Here is a 15,000-nt window from a genome sequence, read left to right on the forward strand (position 1 = left end):
AGCAGGGCTGTTTGTTCTCCTTACGAGCTCCTGAGGGAAAGCTCACCGTCTAACGCCCTGCGGATGTTATTAATCTGGCATACCAAACTGGCCTCCAAGGGCCGACGTTTGAATAGATTATTTCACATCAGCACCTCTGGATCATGACACCTACATTACAACACACAGAAAACCTGGAAACGGTTGTTGAAATGTTAATAAAATATTTATATTTCTTATAACATGCACATTTATTACATAAGACTTTCCTTAGCAGCATGGCCAGGCCTGGACACGTGGGTTTATTAGCGCATGCATGTAAATCACCTTTCTGCAGTGGAGGCAATACAGCTGTCTGTCTCTTAGCAACCGCTCCTCGGCATGCAAAACCTCGCCTTTACTGCGTTACGTGTCGGGTTTTTGCTTTCACGCTTTTATTCTCTCCGTAATTGCTAGTTTGAAGTAACTTATGTCCTTGAGTCATTATCCGCTCTCAGTAATGCAAAATGGGAAAGGAAACATGGATAAAGTCTGTTGAACAGAGTAAACACTCAGTCATGTGATCCCTGGGGGACATTCAGGTGCTTGCAAGGACAGTTGTGGCCTTCAGTACCTATTTGACAATAAATATGTATGTCAGGGTCCAAAGGTCGTATACTCAATGGTTGGATTTTGTTTGTTCTCGTCATGCGCATTGCCCTTTACTTAGCACGTGCGGATCAGAACCTCTACTCTCCTCTTTCTTTGTCTTCATAGGGACCACAACTTCATATGAAAGAATTAAACACGCACACACACATTTTTCTCAGTTATGCTTTGAGAAGGCATTTAGCTCCATATGAAGCTGGTGTGTGTGTGTGTGTGTGTGTGTGTGTGTGTGTGTGTGTGTGTGTGTGTGTGTGTGTGTGTGTGTGTGTGTGTGTGTGTGTGTGTGTGTGTGTGTGTGTGTGTGTGGTGTCCTTCTTCCAGAGCCGGTTCCAGCCTACTCATCATGGCAGAGAGAGAGCATGGACCGTGACGAGGCGCGCCTCTCGCCCCATGCCGGGGGGCGGCTCATCCGGCAGCTCCTGGACGAGGGCGAGGACCCCATGCTGTCCCCTCGCTTCTACGCCTACGGCGGCTCCGAGCAATACCTGGATGACCCTGAGGTCCCACCCTCTCCACCCAACGCGCACTCCTTCATCAGGTGAGACGGCAGGAGAAGACGGAACACCACCACAGTCACGGAGGAGGCACCAGGTCTAGTTTTAGAGAACATGATGTTGGTGTTTGTTTGAAGCCTCTGTTATTGTTAATCTATGGGAAGAGTTTCCTGACTAAAAGAATCTAGAAGCAGCCTGCTGATATAAGAGCCACTGTGAGCTAAATGTGACCAGTTTTTTATGCTCCTATGCTGGCAGTATTACTGTATGGTGTTCAGAATTACAGTATTACAGAATTGGTGTTCAGAATTTGGCTCCTGAGCGCAGAGTTGTGAGCTGGTGCTCGGAGGGTTGATGTTCTTGATGTATAAGAATTTAACAGTTATGTGCTGTTTAGTCGACGACGGAGTTCCTCGCTGGGCTCCTGTGATGATGACCGTGAGGAACTCTCCACTGCACAGCTCTCCAAGAAGATCCATGGCCTTAAGAGGAAGATCCGCAAGTTTGAAGAAAAGTTTGAGGAAGAGCGCAAATACAGGGTGAGACCACAGACCACACGCATGCATGCACGCGCGCCCCCCCTGGATACAGATCAAGATCAAAGGGTAGACATCAGGAAATGTTTTTTTTTTGTTTTTTTTAACCAACTTTAAAAATGTATTTCATAAAAACTCAAAATGGATGCCGTAACAGCCTACTCTTGCAAAATGGCCCCTGGTGACTTGGTTTCTTTTTTTTCTGAGACAACAATAATGTGCAGTGTTTTATTTTCCAGCCCTCCCACAGCGACAAAGCTGCCAACTCAGAGGTCCTGAGGTGGATGAATGAGTTGGCTAAGCTCCGGAAAGAGCTGAAAGGTACGCTGGAATCTCCTAATGCACCAAGAAGGAAGGATTAGCGAGATTAGCGAGATTAGCAACCTGTTCATCATGCTAATCTAACTCTCATGATATTTTGCTTCAATGAAAATTACAAAGGCAGAAATTTCTTCTAGTCTTAGATCAGCTGAGCTCTCAGGTACCTCCTGGCACAACCGTAAATGACGTTTTGTCAGGATCGAAGCGTTAGTACTACGTTCAGGACAAATCAGCATAATTATATGAATAATAATTCAATGTTACCACTTCCTGTGCACTCCCAGAGCACAAGCTGCTGAAGTCGGAGGAGGACCTGATCCCCCTGCCCCGTCAGCGTAGCAACACACTGCCCAAGAGCTTCGGCTCACAGCTGGAGAGGAAAGTCAGCGAGGCCAAAGCGCTCAGCACTCCCGCGGAAAGCACACTGGACTCCATCATGAACAAACTCCAGGAGAAGCGTGCCGAGGTCAGCCGACCCGAGGACATCAAGGCAAGTGGTAGAGCGGAGCGATGTTACAGGGTGACAGAGCACCGCGTTGCGTAGACCCGGAGCTACAGAGTGTAAAGGCCGGAGTGAAGTTACAGTTAAGGACTTGTGTTTATGTCATTCATGTTACGCTGCAGCACACTGCAGATGTCTCACATAGCTTGGCTCAGACACACCAATGAACTGTATGAAGAAAGAATCCAAATACATATTCATATTAGTGCATTTATCTCTGACTTCCAAAATACCCCTATATTTCCATAACAGGATATGACCAGAGAACAAATTGTTGCAGAGAAAGTTGCTCTCCAGAAAGCATTACTGTATTACGAAGGCATCCATGGAAGACCGGTGAGTGGGCTGGAATGTGTGTGTGTGTGTGTGTGTGTGTGTGTGTGTGTGTGTAGAAGTCGTACCCACACGTTACTACACAGCTAAGGCTGATCTTCAGAAGGTGTAATATGGCCATCACACTACAGAACATTTTCCCCCTGTCTGTATCCACCATTTTGGACTCAAGGCCATTTGGGATCGCGTGTGAAAGCTTAAGTTATCTGGCCCTTGTATAAGCCAGTGCAGAAGTATACCATAATAAAACGGGTGGTGGAGCTGAGACTATCTGGGCAGCTGTGATAAAAATCCAACTGTCTGCGTGGGAGTTGACCTTCGTTATTAAAGTCAAAAATGGCTGGTCTGGCTTTCAGCCTACAGGCAGCCTGTGTTCTTACACACACTGCTTCACATCCAGGGGGGAGAATCGCGGTGGAGCGTTGAGGTCAGCGCGAGCTGTGCAGCAGTGTGTCTGTGCAAAAACTCTGAGCAGCAGTGACATGGCCTCCCTCGCTCCCTCCCTCCTTCTCTCTTCTTCCCCTTTCAAGGTCACCAAGGCAGAAAGGCAGCTCATGAAACCACTGTATGACAGATATCGCCTCGTCAAACAGATCCTGTGCAGACCGTCCACCATCCCTGTCATTGTAAGTATAGTCTCCTGCTCCCTCTATCTATCCGTCCGTCTGTTCATCCATCTGTCTGTCCGTCCTTGCAGGCACATAAGAACTGGCCCAGGTTTGTGTCTTAGCGAACGTAGCGAGTGGCAGGCCACAGTGCTCACTAAACATCCCCAGGTCATGGCACATTCCGCGAAGCCTACAGCATTCGCGGTTAACGTGAACGTTAGCCTCGGCTTTCCAACGGGGCATCGCTAGTAGGGTTACAGTTAAAGTGAGGATTAGAGTTAGCGTTAGGATTAGAGTTAGTTAGAGTTAGGATTAGAGTTATAGATAGTATTAGAGTTAGTGTTAGGATTAGAGTTAGGATTAGAGTTATAGATAGTATTAGAGTTAGTGTTAGGATTAGAGTTAGTGTTAGGATTAGAGTTAGAGTTAGGATTAGAGTTAGTGTTAGGATTAGAGTTAGAGTTAGGATTAGAGTTATAGATAGTATTAGAGTTAGTGTTAGGATTAGAGTTAGAGTTAGGATTAGAGTTAGGATTAGTTATAGATAGCATTAGAGTTAGTTAGCGTTAGGATTAGAGTTAGTTAGAGTTAGAATTAGAGTTATAGATAGTATTAGAGTTAGTGTTAGGATTAGAGTTAGATTTAGGATTAGAGTTATAGATAGCGTTAGAGTTAGTTAGCGTTAGGATTAGCAGTGCCAGTATTCTTCTGGTCACTTCTAGAACAGTAATCTTGTCCCACGTGAGGACTTCCATCTGCAGGAAGCTTTAGTTCACTGGAGCAAACAAAAGTCTTCTCAGTTTCTAGAATACATTACTCATTTTTCCCCCTGCATTTTAAGATTACATTTTAAGGTACATTTATGTAATCTACATCTTACAAACATGTGACTTTAAAATGTGCCAAACATTCACTCTAAATCACAGCTCTGCAGTATAATACAATGTAAAGTTTTCACAGTACTGGAGTTCGAATGAATCCTCCTGTCAGAGGTATCTTAAACCTGCTGATCTCAGTTCATCTTAATGTGGCCGATCTAGTTAGCTGGTTGGAGTGGGCCACGTGTTGGCTGTGCTAAGGTCAGTGTTCTGAGCGGTAACTCCCTTATGAACCCCGGCAGGGCTCACCCTCCAGCAAGCGCAGAGCGCCACACCTGCAACCCATTATCGAGGGGGAACCTGCTCTGTTCTTCGACCACTTCAAGGTGAAGAGCGGCTGCTCTGCCAATAAGATATCTGGGTGCCTTGTCTGTCCCCGCCCACCTCTCTAATTAAGAATCTTGATCATAGCCTGTTGACCTTTGGTGTGACCTGTGATCATGGAACCAAATCAGCTTTGACTGGAGTGCTGTGTGTGATTTTACTGGTTGGGAAGGTTGTGTACTACTCATGCAACGGCATGACATGATGTGTGTTACGTGCATGGTATCTTTTTTTATTGTGTGTGTGTGTATGTGAAACCTTCTATACAGAATCAAGTGTATTGACTCTGATTTCCACAGTATTATTGCTGAAGTAAAGATGTTTTAACATTGCTGTTGCTCTAGCCATGTCTAAGTTAGTGTTGATGGAGAGATCTCACTTTAATCAAACCTGCAAATCACTACATTATCAAAAATCGTCTAGGAATAAGCATTCTAACCTTAGTCCTGATTTAATTAACAAGTGTTGATCCAATGAACCCCACTTGGAGGCAGTGGAGTCTGACAATCGTTGACTTAGCCAGTTCTCCCTCGGCCTTTAAGTAAGCGTATCCCTTCCATTTGTACAGGAGGAAGAGGATGGCTCCGACGAAGACAACGACAACAGGACGCAGGTCACACACCTGACGGGGCGTCCAGAGCTGAGCATGCTGGGGCTTCTGGAGCACCTGGACGAGGAGGTGGACGGTTTCATCTCGCCTGTTGATGACCTGTCACCCTCAAAGAACACTACAGACATGAGGCTGTCCAACCTGCACGCTGCCACCACGTGAGGGCCGAGCTCCTTTATACCACAGACATCAGCAGACTCAACAGTTTTTTGTTTACAGACGTGATGTCGTTAGTGTCCTTAATTCATAATCACGTCACACTTGTAATGTCTTAAAATAAGTAAAAACGAAATAAATTTTCCACTTTGCGTAAAGAGATCAACAGAAAAAGCCCAAGACATTTTGGCTGTAGAGTTAGAACAGTAGTAACGGCACTACAAGGTTAAACATGCTTGCTGGTCTTGGGTAGTCGAACATGGTTTAAACACATCCTACTCTTTTTACAAACTCAGACAGGAACTGGTGGAACAACTCCAGGAAGCTCGTGAAGAGAAGAAAAGAATCCGCAAGAGCCTGCGTGAGTTTGAAGACCAGTTTTTCCGGCAGAACGGCAGGTAAAGAGGAAACTTGGGTCCGACGATGCAGCATTTGTACGTCTTACATTTCCTCTGATGACTTTATATTTTAGCAAAGGATAATGGGCTTCTTTACATTTTTACCATTCCGACAGAAACGTGCAAAAGGAAGATCGCACACCCTTGGCAGTGGAATACAATGAATACAAGCACATCAAAGCCAAGCTGAAACTACTGGAGGTGCTCATCAGTAAAAGAGACTCCTCCAAGTTCATTTAGCCTGGCAGAGCCCTTCACTGGACCCTCGCTGGGAACATTTGTCCACAAGCCACACAAGCACAACCAGGCACTGATAAAAAAAAAAAGCTTGTAGCGTTACAAAACTCAGATTTAGTGTTTTTTTTCCTTTTGGTTTGGTTGTTTTTGTGTTGTTTTTATGTGGCTTCCAGGCCAATTAGGCTGATGTCATCAGAGATGTGGCCACTGTCACCTCTGCGGGACGTCTGTAAAATCCTCACCGCTCACCTTCCCAACCCTCAGATTGACATCACCTCAGTCCTTCTGCGGGACGTCTGCAGGACCACAGATGCAGGGCCGTCGCCTGCCACTGATGGATAGTGCTCCCTAACTGATCCCTCAGTAGTTGAGACAAATCTTCATTCATCAGCACCCCTCCATACCAGTACCACAGCAGAGCAAAGAAGTTGACACGTCTGTGTGAATTATAAAATGTTTTTATACCACACAACTCGTGTTAGTTATGTGATACACCACTTTTGCAGACATGTTTGTGTAATCAGAGGGTTATAAATGTTTCATAACAGAATTGAGAATCTGAAAGTCTTAGGTTTTATATAATTATTTGGTGGTGAATATATTTTCACTGTAAGGCCTGTCAGAAAGGAGAAAAGATTTTAGCAAATGTTGGACAGAAAGCTCTGTAAATACAGTAACAACTGCAACCTGCATGCAAATCAGGACAAAATGTTGTTTTCTAATGTTTATTAGGACCAGTGCCATATTTCACGCATGGCTCGATTTACTAATAGTGCTGCTGCTATAGAAACATTTCGTTGTAGGTCTTTCTATTTTAATGTACTGGTTCATATTCTCTCATCAGTAATTTGCTTAACTGCTTATAAACAGTGCAGCCAAACAAGTTATTAATTTTGTTGAAATGGAATCACTCTGTACTGGAAGGCAGGTGAGATTCTTTGAGTCCTTTTCTACTCTTAACGCAGATGAACACCTTAGGCACTGGCTAAACCAGGAATTTGTAATGTATTGTTAAAGCATTCTTTTTTCCTCACGTATGAAATAAGCTCCATAATCTAACTGGCTGTCATTATAATGTCACTGTGTAACAGTGGCATGGGCCAACAGTACAGGAAAGTGTCTGCTTTTCTTTTGTTTATTGCCAAGCGATAGTTTTATGAAGAAAGAGAGCTGGGTCTATTCCTTGTTCTGGCCAACTCCAGACCCAGACCCAGACGGGCGGTCCACAGGAGTGCGTGGGCCTGGCCTGTCTGGTTCCAAACTGGACATATGCAGTGTGACCTTCGTTTTTATGGAATGTGAACACTGATGCTTTCTAATGAACACAGATGTGTACATTTTAGTACATTTTATTTGTATTTTGTACAAATGACAAAATGAAACCTATTTTTACTGGATGAACTCGTCTGGTGTGTTCTGTGCCGCAATGCTGCGAGCAATGTACAATTTATGGACTCTTGACCACATACCAACACATTTAGAGGTGGAATTATAATTTTATTTGTTCTGAAAAAGAAAATTGGTAAAACAATATATTTCATTTGAGAGGTATAAAAGTAAATATACTTTACAAATAACGCATCACTAGCCAGTGAGAAGCCCTTGCTTATATTTAATAAATGGAATGGAGGGGAGTGCCTGGTGAACTCTAGCTGTACGAGTGAAGACGCGTTAGCCCTCATCTACACATCCAGTCATTCTGACGCAACACTTGATAACAGCCAACAGTGACTGCCAAAAAATACCTCCATGTCTTACTGAGGTTATGGTTCTGAAGAAATTCTACAATAATTAAAAATGAACAAAATCAGATTTTAAGTTTTTTTGCTAAATTAACAGCTCCATAATTATGCATAGGCCAGTATTGAAAGAAAGATCAACCAATCAAAGACAGATCCATCATCATGTACTGACTGCTGAATCCCCTCCTTCAACATCAACCAAAGGCTTCCTGGTGATTCTCAATGCAATCACACAAGTTACAGTAACAATTGTAGCTTTCAAATCTTTAGTAATCAGATTTTTTTAAACCATAAATACAATATTTGGGTTTTACTATATACATTATTTATTGTTGCAATAAACAGTCATAAGCAGACTTGTCTTCCACTCTGCATGTCACACTTGCATGCACGCTCATCACTGAGTGCAAAAACAACTAAACCGGACAGCGAAGAGCCAAGGAGTGTCTCCTCATACGTGGCTCGCTGCAGTGAAGGCCATGTCTCCCGTCTCCTCCGGCTCCAGGAATCAGCATGACGCCAGGACAGAAGGGACTGAGAGTGAAGATGGCCTGGCCTTCGCCTCTGGATATACACCTCTGACCTCCACACCTGCTGCAGCATGTCCAGGCCCAGGGCCTCAGGCAGCCAGGGTGAAGGTCACAAGACGAAGGCCCGTGGTGGTGATGTTTATGAACCAATATATCAACCGCAGAAGGGGGGAAAAAATAACCATGTGGTGTCAAAAAAAAAAAAAAGCCACTGCCAACAAGATGCTCAGGTCTGATCCCAGACCAGCCGAAAAATACGCACAGATAGGATGTAGGTATCGCAGACAAAATTCACACCACCCTCACACTCGTCAAGTCCAAGAACTCAGAAAGAGAAAGCAAAAAAATATACTCTGACTAAATGTGCACATCTCATGAATTAAATTCACACATTAGACTCCCACTTGGAAAACAGGACAATAACATTTATTCCAGTGGGAGTTAGCGCAGGTACCCTTACAGGAACAGTCCTTCCTCAACCGCGGGCAGACGCGCTCTTCATCAGGCATGGCTAGATGGCACGCCTCTCTCTTGTCCCGCAGCCCCACGTAGCCGGGTGCTAGTGGGCGGGGCTGGGGGTGGGACTGGGCTCAGACCAGGCTGAAGCCCTCGTACTGTTCAATGGCGCGTGTGAGCTGCAGGTGTAGCGTGTCTCTGGTCCTGTAGCAGGGCATGTCCAGCAGGTTGTAGCAGGTGTGGGCCACGGGCAGGTAGTTCTCCGCCACCGCCGTCGACTGCAGGATGATGCGCAGGCTGGCCATGCCGTGGATGGGAATGCGGTCACTGCCTGTCAGGAACACTGCGGCAAGGGGCGGGATTAGCCATAAAGGACTGAGAGGGGGCAGGCTTAGCTGCTAGGCCTGAGAGGGGCAGGTCAGGTTTAATTTAATCACATGATCTAATTACCAGTGCTTGATAAGCCAAAGTAGGTGCGATAGAGGATCTGTGCAATACAAGCCATTACTGGTACTCAAGATTAATAATACATTAACATCCAAGTGCAAAAAATTCTATAATATTATGTGAATATTAATTTTGTGCTAAATTTCTCCTAGGCCAGACCTTGAGTATCTGTAACTTACATAAGAACTTTTTCTTTTTCTCCAAGGGAAAGTCATGGAACACCTCCCAGAACATGTGGACTGTGGGATGGGAAGCAGAGAACTCGCCCTTGTAGACGGCATTCTGGGTAGAGACAGGAACGGTATTACACGATGATGGGCTCTAGGACAGTCTCAGCAGAATACAAGCACAGGCCAGTGGCAGAAATAACTGAACAAATGCCATCTTGAGACTTGGATCGCTGGTAGCTGTGCAAGATTGTAATAACTGACAAATCCAGCAGATTTATACCAACCTTTATACCAACAGAGCCATACAATCCATCAATAACAATTCATCACTGTAAGTTTGAATGATTTTAATTACATTTACATATGAAAATTCATCATTTATTTAATTACAACCAACCAGATACTACTGGAATCAAACAAGTACAGCAGTTAATTTGTGTTAATGATACTGATGGCTGAGGCGTGTGAGGTGTGACCGTTCCATTGTGCTCTGCCCACCTTCTCTAGCTCCTCCCACACATGTGCCCCACCCACCTTCTCTAGCTCCTCCCAGTCATAGCTGCTGTTGCCCACCACCATGGCCATGAGCTCAGAGGGCTGGAACAGAGAGAGGACCCGCCCACCGCAGACCTTCAGGAAGCCCCCAGAGAAAGCAGAGTAGAGCTCACGCACGGAGTCACTGAAGATGTAGCGCAGGTAGGCCTGAACAAACTCCTCTCTGGGGTGGGTGGACAAACACACACACGTAAGAACAAACTCCGCGGTGGGGTGTATGGACGGACACACACACACACACACGCACACACACACACGAACAAATTCCTCTCTGGGTTGGGCATACACAGACACACACGTTACTTTAGCCTGTTGCCTTCAGAGTGCTGAGCTCTGACCTAACCTTTCGTGTAATTACATGTCACTAATCAAAGTGTAACCTCGGCCCTAGACTCTACTAAAGTATCATTTATTTCGTTACAATTACAGGCTTAAAAAAAAAAGAAATTCCACTTTGGAGTAAACAACATGATAATTAAGGAAATCAGTACACATGGCACATCTGTGATGACATTTTGCCTTTGTGTGTATACAGTATGCATGTGCATTCCCAGGTACTGTGTAGATTCTGGCATCAAGTGGAACAGCTTTTCAGGGGCTCATCTGTCACACAGCCCTGAGATTTACCCCAAAAATGATGACAAAACAAATCAAGTTGATAATCTGAGCATGGTTAAGAACATGTAAGCTTTTCACAGGATCAGATGAGGGTCACGTTAGAGGTTTATTGAGGTATGATATACGCATGCATGCCTTGTGTGTGTGTGTGTGTGTGTGTGTGTGTGTGTGTGTGTGTGTGTGGTGCTCTGCACACAAAATATTTGACAGCAGGGACCACTGGCCATGTGTCAGGACATACAGGCAAGGTGCTCCACTCTGCTCACAAATGCACACACACAATCATTCTTGTAGTCACGCATACACGCACACTCACGCAGGCATGCGCATGCACACTCATACTGACACGAACACGCATGCATATAGGCACACACATTCACACACACACTTGCACAAATTCATGTAAGCACAGACACACACAAACACACTTAAGCAGGCAGGTACATGCGCGTGCACACACACACACACGCACGCACGCACGCACGCACGCACGCACGCACACACGCACACACGCACACAGCCTTCTTTACTCTTTGGCACTACATTACTGGCTATAATAGTGATGCATGTAGTGAGTGATTCCTTCATGAGGCTGGTCTGGTACAGCTGAGCACTAGCAGGGCTCTCTGCTCCTAAGCACAGCTGCCCCAGACGTCCTTACACTGCTCTGCACGATGGCTTCTGCTTTGGCCCACAACCATCTGGTAGGACTCCATGTTCTAAACAGCAGCAAGAGGCTCTAATTAAAGTGGCTCAAGTGTGAGTCTGCCAAGGATCCATTCCATTCTGGCAGAACTTCTATGCAGATGAAAGTGTGTGTGTGTGTGTGTGTGTGTGTGCGCTTGCATACATGCATGTGTATGTGTGTTTGTATCAGTGTTTTTATTCTCCTGTCCTCTGGGGAAATACCCTGAGGATTTTGCCCTGCAGCCTAACAGAATGTCCAATTCTAACTCTGTGTGTGTGTGTGTGTGTGTGTGTGTGTGTGTGTGTGTGTGTGTGTGTGTGTGTGTGTGTGTGCACACGCACAAAAAAGAGACAGATTTTCTGTGGATTTTCTTAATGCCCCATCTGTTTGTGCTGCGAATGAAATCTCTCAATCCTATCCACAAGTGAGTTTCTAGACCACGACACACCCACACAAATACACCCACCCACACAAACACCCACCCACCCACACCCTTTCTGGCAATCTGCTATCATCACTCCACAGACATATTTATGAAATCCAAGATGCAAGCTGGAACATCACAGCCTGTTTCAGCTAGCCGCGTAGCCGCGCGAGTGCGTTGCAGAAAGGTACGGCTGTCTGCAGATGACGGGTTATACAGGGCATGACAGACACACCAGAAAAACATACCTGTTGGACTTTATCACTGTGATGCTCTCCCCAGCAGGTATCAGCTCCTTCACCTCCGTCATCCCATAATACTCCCGGGTTATCTGTGGTGAGAAGCATGTCTGGGTCACGTAACAAACAAAGTCTCACAAGAGCAGTAAAATGCAGCGAACAGATGTTCAACCAAAGTCACCGCTTAATTACCAATAACTAATCTAAAACATCTAAACAAAACCTTTACTCTAGCTCATTGATTCAATATGGATTGTGTCCAGTAAAATGTCCAGTAAAAAATTAGGGCTGCTTTAAAAGGACACTAGTTAACATGATACAGTTGCTGAAGGTTTCATTCACTCTGGCCTACGCCAGCCTCTCACAGTAAAATACCACTTTAAAATAACAAATAAATTCATGCTTTAAAATGATAATCCATCCGTTAGACACTTACGGCAAAAGTGAGACAGAAGGCATCCTCCACATCGTCTCCCTCATAGTCCAGCAGCTGCTGGAGGCTCCTGCAACATTTTAAACCCTGAGTCTCAAACCCACCGATACAGGTGTGTACGTTTACAAAGAGGAAATACAGCTAGATCCACTTAAGAGCCAAGGACATGCGTTTATCATCATTAGAAACCTGTTCTTAGTAGCTGGGCACCAGCATTCAGACAACAGCCTGGTATGGAGGATTCATTTACCCACAGAAAAATGTTTGCCTCTTTATATTTGTTTACTTTGCTGACATTTTGTTGGTTCTGCTCACATAACTCTTTATCCCTCTGTACGAAGCTGGACTTACGAGCCTAGCCGTGGCCTATGGTCTCTCAGTGTCTGGCCAGGACAGTCCTTTCCTGCACCTAATCCTTGGCCAGTATTAACCAAACGTAAACAGATTTCCATCTCTGGGATGACGAGACTCAAACAGGCCGATGGAAGAATGAGGAGATCATGTGAATGAGGACAACGGAAGTGACAGTTGGCAAACGTAGCACTCAAGAGCTGAGACGCCCCGGTGTTGTCAAACATCGGCAAAAGAGAGTCATCTGTTAGCATGTGACCAGAACATGGCCTGCTTCAACTAGATTCCATATGACTCAGTCAGATTCTGCAAACATTCTGCAACTAAATACATAGCAGGTGTCTTGTTAGAACAACCACTGAGAACATAAAAAAAAATGTCATTGACAGAGAACCAATACCAAACAACTCTAAAAAATAAAGACCTCATACATTAGCCATGGCTCAGCACCACTCCACCACATACATTAGCCATGACTCAGCACCACAGCACACAAAGAAGGGACAACTGAACCTGACCAAGAGTCCAACACAAGAAAATAAATAAGGGCGCGTGTGTGCGTGTGAGTGTATGTGTGCGCGCGTGCGTGTGTGTGTGTGTGTGTGTGTGTGCGCGCGTGCGCGAGTGTGTGCGCGTGCGCGAGTGTGTGTGTGTGTGCGCACGCACGTGCGTGTGTGTGTGTGTGTGTGTGTGTGTGCACGTGCGTGTGTGGATGCAGATCTAGCAGAAAACTACTTTGAAAACAAAGCTCTGCTTCCCCATGACAAATGCTTCCATGACTACAACTCCCCAACCACGATTCCAGGGATGTAACATTTTTGCCGTTTCCCTTTGGCCATCTGCAATTAATTATCATCTAACCAGCCCGTATTCTCCAGAGGCGATGGGCTCCCTGCTGCACACTCATTAAACCTTACATAACAGCAGCAGGCTACACAACAGCACAGAACACGGCCAACAAGCTCTCTGAGACCAACAGACAGTACTGGAGCTCACCCAACGGACATGGAAAAGCAACGAGGGAGTAGCAGCTGCCTTCTCTCAGCGTATAGCCCACCCTCATCATACCTGAACACTCCAGACTACAGCTAACGAGCACCGTGCATAAACACATAAAAACCCCCTCAAATGAAATCCACTGCTTCCCAATAGTGCAGGCTTTTTAATCACGAGTGTACAGCAGACCTGGCACTATTGTCCATCTAGAGCATGGTCGGCAACGCCTTCCAAAGTCCTGACGTATCCGACGGCTGATAGTCCTATCGGCACGTCCCTTATCTTAACACGCTCTAACACTGATGACATTTTAGGGAACCTATGTGGTGAGGACGGTCGTGCTTTCTGTGGCATTCCAGCAGGCACAAGGCTGGTTCCAGCATTTACTCTCACTGCGCACGGTAGGTTTAGGTAGGAAACGTGGCAAATAAACAATCCTGAATAATGAATGCTGGTGTAGTGAAAACAAAGAGAAATCAGTGAAGGAGGGGTTTCACAAACTAACCAACGAGCCAAGAGATACAGAGCAGGAGATTAACTCTGTCCAACAGCCCTTTTCTCTCTTCCTTTCCTCCGCCCGTGGTTAAGGTCATCCAGACCGACCCCCACCGCCAGCCCCAACCCAACAGTGGTGTTGTAGAATGCATACCTGCCCTCAGTAGGGGACAGCTCCTTTAGGTCTTCCAGAGAAGGACAAACATCCAGGAGCTTCTTGTAGAGTACGAGGGGGAAGTGCAGGTCAACCACGGTGGAGTTGTAGATGGCCAAACCACAGAGGATCCCGATCAAATGGAACCAGTTGTGTTCCACAAAACACTGATGAACAAACCAGTCCACAAAGAAAAGGTCAACAGGAGTCCGCCACATGTACAAGTCCAGCTTTTGCCTTCAGGCTTCTACTGTCCCCATAACTGATGTTTACTCATCTACTGATGTCCAGTGTGGGGCGTGTTAAAGTCCACACTAACTGAACACAACTCTTAGGTTACAATACCTGTGCACGATCATCTGTTTCAGCTCCTTAGTTTGATCTCCCCACCTCTCTCACACCCCCCCACACCCCCCCAATACCCCCCCACACATACACTCACCCACACTCACCCACTCTCCCACAGTCTCACACACACACACTCCCACACACACTCCCCCCCCACACACACACATACCCCCGCACACATACACTCACCCACTCTCCCAGTCTCACACACACACACTCCCACACACACACATATACTCCCCCCCACACACACACATACCCCCCCACACATACACTCACCCACTCTCCCACAGTCTCACACACACACACTCCCAGACACACACATATACT

General features: G+C 45.8%; 2 protein-coding genes across 10 annotated transcripts in view; one reads left to right on the plus strand and one right to left on the minus strand.

Annotated features, from left to right (window-relative positions):
- fam13a (family with sequence similarity 13 member A) overlaps positions 1 to 7,421 on the plus strand; it is a 43,515-nt gene extending 36,094 nt beyond the window's left edge. For 4 of the 6 annotated variants that reach the window (XM_081724988.1, XM_035531583.2, XM_081724989.1 and 1 more), the window contains 10 exons: positions 949 to 1,165; positions 1,519 to 1,660; positions 1,897 to 1,978; positions 2,263 to 2,468; positions 2,733 to 2,816; positions 3,344 to 3,439; positions 4,542 to 4,625; positions 5,192 to 5,391; positions 5,686 to 5,787; positions 5,904 to 7,421. In XM_081724988.1, the coding sequence (XP_081581114.1) occupies positions 949 to 1,165; positions 1,519 to 1,660; positions 1,897 to 1,978; positions 2,263 to 2,468; positions 2,733 to 2,816; positions 3,344 to 3,439; positions 4,542 to 4,625; positions 5,192 to 5,391; positions 5,686 to 5,787; positions 5,904 to 6,027 (1,337 nt within the window). In that variant the 3' untranslated portion in view covers positions 6,028 to 7,421. Of the gene's footprint in view, positions 1 to 948; positions 1,166 to 1,518; positions 1,661 to 1,896; positions 1,979 to 2,262; positions 2,563 to 2,732; positions 2,817 to 3,343; positions 3,440 to 4,541; positions 4,626 to 5,191; positions 5,392 to 5,685; positions 5,788 to 5,903 lie in introns of those variants that run through there. The other 2 variants (XM_081724990.1, XR_014126654.1) reach the window with 2 other exon arrangements.
- A 79-nt stretch (positions 7,422 to 7,500) lies between these two features.
- The window catches only part of LOC113588327 (putative E3 ubiquitin-protein ligase HERC3), a 45,301-nt gene continuing 37,801 nt past the window's right edge, over positions 7,501 to 15,000 (minus strand). For 3 of the 4 annotated variants that reach the window (XM_027027454.3, XM_027027456.3, XM_081724993.1), the window contains 6 exons: positions 14,323 to 14,489; positions 12,330 to 12,396; positions 11,903 to 11,985; positions 9,904 to 10,087; positions 9,379 to 9,481; positions 7,501 to 9,095 (listed from right to left, as the gene is read on the minus strand). In XM_027027454.3, the coding sequence (XP_026883255.2) occupies positions 8,887 to 9,095; positions 9,379 to 9,481; positions 9,904 to 10,087; positions 11,903 to 11,985; positions 12,330 to 12,396; positions 14,323 to 14,489 (813 nt within the window). In that variant the 3' untranslated portion in view covers positions 7,501 to 8,886. The remainder of the gene's footprint in view (positions 9,096 to 9,378; positions 9,482 to 9,903; positions 10,088 to 11,902; positions 11,986 to 12,329; positions 12,397 to 14,322; positions 14,490 to 15,000) is intronic. The other variant, XM_081724992.1, reaches the window with a different exon arrangement.

This window comes from Electrophorus electricus, chromosome 12 (assembly GCF_041902795.1).
Source record: "Electrophorus electricus isolate QZ-2024a chromosome 12, ASM4190279v1, whole genome shotgun sequence".
Classification (NCBI taxonomy): domain Eukaryota; kingdom Metazoa; phylum Chordata; class Actinopteri; order Gymnotiformes; family Gymnotidae; genus Electrophorus; species Electrophorus electricus.